The 5,482-nt window shown below is 52.2% G+C and overlaps 1 protein-coding gene across 4 annotated transcripts; it reads right to left on the bottom strand.

The window, feature by feature from the left end:
• Positions 1 to 739: 739 nt before the first annotated feature.
• Positions 740 to 4,316, bottom strand: Ap5s1 (adaptor related protein complex 5 subunit sigma 1). 4 transcript variants are annotated; one of them, XM_016003036.3, is made up of 3 exons: positions 4,228 to 4,306; positions 3,206 to 3,416; positions 740 to 1,820 (listed from the first exon to the last, which is right to left on the bottom strand). In XM_016003036.3, exons 1-3 carry the CDS (start codon positions 4,295 to 4,297, stop codon positions 1,394 to 1,396), a joined length of 708 nt encoding a protein of 235 aa, XP_015858522.3. In that variant the 5' UTR covers positions 4,298 to 4,306; the 3' UTR covers positions 740 to 1,393. The 4 variants fall into 4 exon arrangements, with proteins under 4 accessions (XP_015858522.3, XP_006984617.3, XP_076426784.1 ...); XM_006984555.4 differs by having other exon boundaries at positions 3,960 to 4,286; XM_076570669.1 differs by lacking the exon at positions 4,228 to 4,306 and adding an exon at positions 3,617 to 3,923.
• Positions 4,317 to 5,482: the final 1,166 nt, after the last annotated feature.

The raw sequence follows: 5,482 nt of genomic DNA, 5'->3' as shown, positions 1-5,482 counted from the left end.
GAAACTGCATTTGAATACTGTGAGATCCAACCCCCTTGGATGGATGATCTGGAACTATCGAGAAGGCAGAGGTGTGGGACACAGTTGAGCCTCATTCTGCAGCCTGCAGGTTCCCTCCGTGGTTAAAAGGTAAACTGTGCCTCCCTTGTAGAACTGCTCTGCGACTCCTTCCTCACTGTACACAAAAAAGCCATCTTCCAAAAGTTACTTGGGGCTTTCTGATATCTGCCACACTTAGGGTAGGGAAAGATGAGCAACAGATCTACCGACTGCGCCACTGGATGGGACAATGAAACACAATAGCCACTTAACGACCTAAGTTGGGGAAACGTTTCTGAAATAAAAAAAAGGGCTTCACTTTACTTTGGAAAAAACACCTCATGCCCTGGTGAGATGGCTCAGCTGATAAAAGTGCCTGCCAGGAAGCTGGGTGGCCTGAGCTTGGTCCTCAGGTCCCACAGTGGAAGGTCAGAACTGCCCTCCAGAAATGCCTCGGCCTCTGCTTCTCCCATATCCGCACTGACCAACCACCTGTGACACACACTACAGCGAAAAGCAAGTACCACCATCCCAAAGGAGCACAGAGAAACAACTGAGGAGCCACGGAGGCCTCAAAAGGGAGCCTTGTAGGAGGGTGCTCGAGCAAGTAGCAGGGTCGAGGAGATCAGGGGTCACTCAGGCAGAGGCTCCCTCACAGGAGGGCACTGCGTCCACCAGGTGCACAAAAAGAGAAGACAAAGTCAGACAGCCATTTATTTTTAATTCAAAGTAAGACATCACCTGGGCATTTGCCAGCCAGCAGACGAGAAAAGCTGTTAGCTCTCAGCTTGCCTGGCAGATATATATAGGTCTGGCACGTAAGGAGCTTTAGAATCGCCCTGCTCTGAACTGTGGTGGAGCTGGATGCAGAACAGGTCTTGCTGGCAAAATCCTTGATGATGGACAAAGGCAGGGCCCCGGTACTTGTCAGGGTACCGGCCCAGCTCCCTCCCCTTGAAGGGAGTCTCAAAGACTCCTTTTGTGCTGGGGTTACAGAGAAGGTGAGCTAAAGTCTTGGCAGGCATTAACTGCTCCAGTGCAGGCATCTAGGAGGGCGGGAAGGAAGTGGAGTCAAGGACCACCGTGGTGAACATTCCAGAGTGTAAGAGGGCACACGGCAGTTCCAGGTTCAGGATGCTCTGCAATTCCACTGAATTGAGACTAGGCACAGCCAGCCTCCTGTCTTCTACCCAGGCCTCTCCTGCCAGCTTGGTCAATCAATCTGTCCTGAATGCCGCCATACAGCAGACTAGGACGCAGCCTGGGCAAGAGGCAGATGCCAAACTCCTCCTTGAAGTATGTAATCTTGACCCTCCCTCTTCGTCCTTTCAAGAAACCTCATTCTAGTGGAGGGTCAGCGGGGCCAAGCCGCACTGAATTCCTTCTCCAGCTCCTGGACAAACTGGTCATTGAGGAAAAGCAGCTGCCCATGCGGCAGGAAGCGGGTGAGGATTCCCTCAATGCGGTCAGCCCGCAGCAGGAAGTTGCTACCTGGTGTCAGCAGCCGGAGGTGGTCAAGAAGGAGACGGACCAACAGCCGGAGGGTGCTCTCAGCCAGCAGCAAGTTCTCCTGGGTATCCAGCACCAGGGCAAAGCCTAGGGAGAGCACACCCAGCCACACCACTGTCTGTGGCTCCTGGAAAGGGTCCCCAGCTCCCAGGTAGAAGGCTCCATGAGGGGCCTCATGCAAGGACACAGGCTCATCTGAGAACTGAGGCTGCAGGTCTGTGGAGGGACATCCAGATGCTTGCTGCTGCAGTCTGCACAGTGACTCCACCTGTCTGGAAGAGGCGTCAGGTCAGACTGGCCAGCTGAGAAGCCTGGGAAGACCACCAAGGCAACACACACGGACACACACGGACACGGACACAGACACACACACGGACACACACACACACACACACACACACACACACACACACACACGGACACACACACACAGACACACACACATGGACACACACGGACACGGACACTTCTGTCAACTTCACAACTTCCATTGTAGCTGAGAGCTGTTAATATCTCACATCTTAGGTGAGGAAACTTAGGCTTAGAAAGCTTAAGTGATCTGCCCAGGGACACAGAGCCAGGGAAATGTGATGATACAGAAATCCAGGCTCCAGCCTGTAGGCTCTGAACCACTTTACTCTAAATGGCCAAGAGAAGACAGGATCTCAACACCGCTTCTCAGGCTGGAAAAGGGCGAGGAGCTGAGTTCTTGTCTCACTTGCCTCACGGAAGCCTCCTCCACAGAGAGGCACATAAGTGATGAGAAGAACGAAGTCATCCAAGGGGGCCATCTGACCTCTCAACCATTCACCCTTTGCCAAGTCATGAGCACCTCCCATGTAACTGCCAAGGCTGCCTCCGCTGCTTTCTGAATCACGTTCTACATCAGGTCACTCACAGACTGGCTTTGAAGCCATTTGTCTAGCCAGGTATGGTGATGCATGCCTATAATCCCGGCATCAGGAGACTGAAGCAGGAGGATCGGTTTATGGTCAGCCTGGAAACAGAGAGGTGGAGGCCAGCCTGAACTAGATAATTAGGCTCTGTCTCAAAACAAAACAACTATCTCTAAAAGGCCATCGTTTAGTTCTCTGTCTGTGCTGCAAGAAGGGAACCAGGCTGACAATAAGGGGGTGGCAGGAGCTAGCAAAGAGCTGCATACTTCCTGTGGGTCTGGGGTGGGAAGGTCTCAGTCTATCCACTTCTCTTATACAGTGTTTCCAAAACTGCTCTGAGTCTCTGGCATTCAGCAGCCCTGAGTAGAGTCCTAATATATCATGTTCTCTGTCTCCTGAAGATCTCCACTGTAAAGCATGTTTCATTTGCCTGAGTCTGCCTGCCTATACTCAAGACTCCATTTCTAGCCACTTTTTAGTTGCATAACCTCAGGCAGGTAAAGTGCCTCAAACACTCCATATTTTAGTTTACTCTTCTGTAAAGTGAAGATAATAACTATGGCCACCTCAGAAGACTGTGAGGATTAAATAATATACATGAAATTCCCAGAACCATCATGACAATCGCATTCTTTAACTCTTTTTCATAGTAATAGTTACAAACAGTGGTGGGAGACCAGGGGACTTCCTACACTGTCCTACCCCAGCGTCTCTCATAATCAGCTCTGTTTGATGAAGCTTGGGCTGAGCTGTGACTTTACCTGGCCACGGCCAAAATCTGTTCCTTGCGGAAGAGCCTGTCCCTTTCTGCACCATGTGGCCGTGGATCATCGGGTGACTTCTCAGCACCAAAGACATAGGAGTAGAGCACTCGGCAAAGGCCTGTATCTTCCAAATTCGGGGCCCTCAAGGTATGGATGAGGAAGGCGTGGACCATAGCTCCAGGGTGGATGTTCCAGAGAAGCCAGAAACCTATGAGGAGAAAGTGAAACCCCTACTAAGGAGGCATCCTCAAGAAGGGTGTGGCCTGGGAGTGTGTCCAGAGAGTGTTGTGGCTGGACACCGATCACCTATCTACTTAGATACACCTTGCCTCTGAATAATGTAATGTCTGGTCTGCATCACAGAACAAGGACCATGACTGGAGAAATCTCATACAACATTAAACCTACTTCTGCAAAACTATCCGGGAATCTCCCAAAGCATCAAGGTCATGAGAGTGCAGGAAAAAAATGACGAACTGGAGGAAATCAAGGGAGCACAGCTGAATGCCATGTCTGCTCCTGGAACAAAAATAACCCAGACTCCATGAGACGGAAGTCTTGATCAACGCCACTTGGTTTTGAATGGAGGAACATGTCTTTGTTTTAGAAAACACACAAGAAAATACCTCTAAATGCCGCATCTACAACTGATCAGTTGGGAGAGAAAGTACAGAGCAAGTGGGAGATAGATCCAAAGGGATCTATCTAGTTAACCAAAACTATTTCAAAAATAAGAGATGGTGGCACATACCTGAAATCCCAGCACTCGGGAGGTGGAGGCAAGAGGATCAGAAATTCAAGTCAGCCACAGATACGTGGGGGCGGGGGGGGGGGGGAGTCCCTGGCTGCTCTGGACAACGAGAGACAATGGCGACCCCGGGGTCCCAAGGCTGAGGGGACACAGTGGTCAGCCCCGGTTAAGGCTAAACAGATCAAGAATTCAAAGTTACTCAACAGGAAGGTTCGCAAACCGGCTTCAGGAAGGGAACCCAGATTTGTAGGCCTTGACCCCTGGTCACCTTTCTGCCGCCGGGAAGGGCGCGTCATCATCCCCGGCCAACATGCCCCCCCTTTCCCTGCCGGCTCCATTGCGTCACTGCCTCGCGCGGGCATCGGCGCGCTGCACTCTGGGGGTTGTAGTGCGGGCGCAGCCCTGAGTCTGTGGTCCCGGCGGGACGCCCTCCTCCCCGAGGGCGCGCAGGCGTCTAACCCGCCGATCCCCTTGGCTGCGAAAGCCGCCCAGGAGGGTTCGGGGCGCCGGCGAGCTTCTCTGGAGGCGCTGGAAAGCCCTTGACTAGCTGCGGCCTGGCCACCGCGAGGGTGGCCGCCAGGGGGCGCTGAGGCCAACGCGACATGAGCGGAACTTTCCACGGAGGCTCCCCCGGGCACCGCTACCCGCAAGCTACGCTGCGTGGGGTGTCATGACCGGGTGGCAGGAGCAGAGACCTGCCTGCTGAAACTCACATCAGACTGTGAGGAATGTGACTTTACCCCAGAATGTGATGACTTTGGAAGGAGATTGGAATATGTAGGCAGTTGTGAAGATTCTTTATCGTTGGTTCCTTCAGTGGGTTAAGGCTGGTCCTGGATTTGACGTAGGATTCCAAATCCAGTCCCAACTTGGTCGCAGTCGTGTATCCCTGGCAGGTCTATCAGCTTTGTTAGGCCCCAGTGAAACCCCATGTAGTGACAGCTGGGGCAAGTTGTTTAAGGCTATTTTTGCCTTTTGTAGTCGCTGCTTAACTCCTCACAGGGAGGCCATCAGAGGTACTTAAAACTTAGGAGACCTGAAACTTAGGTTTGAACCAGGTGGTGCCAGGCTCCAGCATTAGGGTGAAGATCCATCCAGTCTGGAAACATGGCCAAGAGGTGCTTGTGGCAAAGATGCACACCACATTCTCTTACCTCTTGCAAGGCATTCCTTAGGCTTCCTTAAGTATGCCCCAGTGTTCTCTGCCTCAAAGACCCCACCAGGGCTGTTCCCTCAGAGTAGAATCCCCTTTCCCTTTCTAAATGAATCTGACCAAAACTGTTGTCTCTCTCGGGGTACATCTCTGCCATGGTTCCCATCTTCGCTCCCCAAGGTCAGGATTGTAGTTACTTGAATACTGTCTGAGGACAGAATGAAGGAACAGAGTGGCCCAAGCAGGAGTTCTGAAGAAAGACCTCCATGAAGGACTGCATTCTGAATCCGTTAGGCCGCAAGAATAGACAGTTTGCCGGGGAACAGGTAGTGAGTGCCCAGGGTGTGGGGGCTTGATGACAGGGGCAGAT

Source organism: Peromyscus maniculatus, chromosome 4 (genome assembly GCF_049852395.1).
Source record: "Peromyscus maniculatus bairdii isolate BWxNUB_F1_BW_parent chromosome 4, HU_Pman_BW_mat_3.1, whole genome shotgun sequence".
NCBI lineage: Eukaryota > Metazoa > Chordata > Mammalia > Rodentia > Cricetidae > Peromyscus > Peromyscus maniculatus.
This window is presented reverse-complemented; position numbering and strand designations above follow the sequence as displayed.

What these genes read in the sequence shown, in the direction of transcription:
- Ap5s1 (XM_016003036.3), bottom strand. Translation starts at nt 4,297, where the DNA reads ATGGAGCCGGCAGGGAAAGGGGGGGCATGTTGGCCGGGGATGATGACG. An exon ending in CCCTTCCCGGCGGCAGAAAG is followed by an intron (nt 3,417 to 4,227) that starts GTGACCAGGGGT and finishes TTCTCCTCATAG; the next exon opens with GTTTCTGGCTTCTCTGGAAC. An exon ending in CAGATTTTGGCCGTGGCCAG is followed by an intron (nt 1,821 to 3,205) that starts GTAAAGTCACAG and finishes CGCCTCTTCCAG; the next exon opens with ACAGGTGGAGTCACTGTGCA.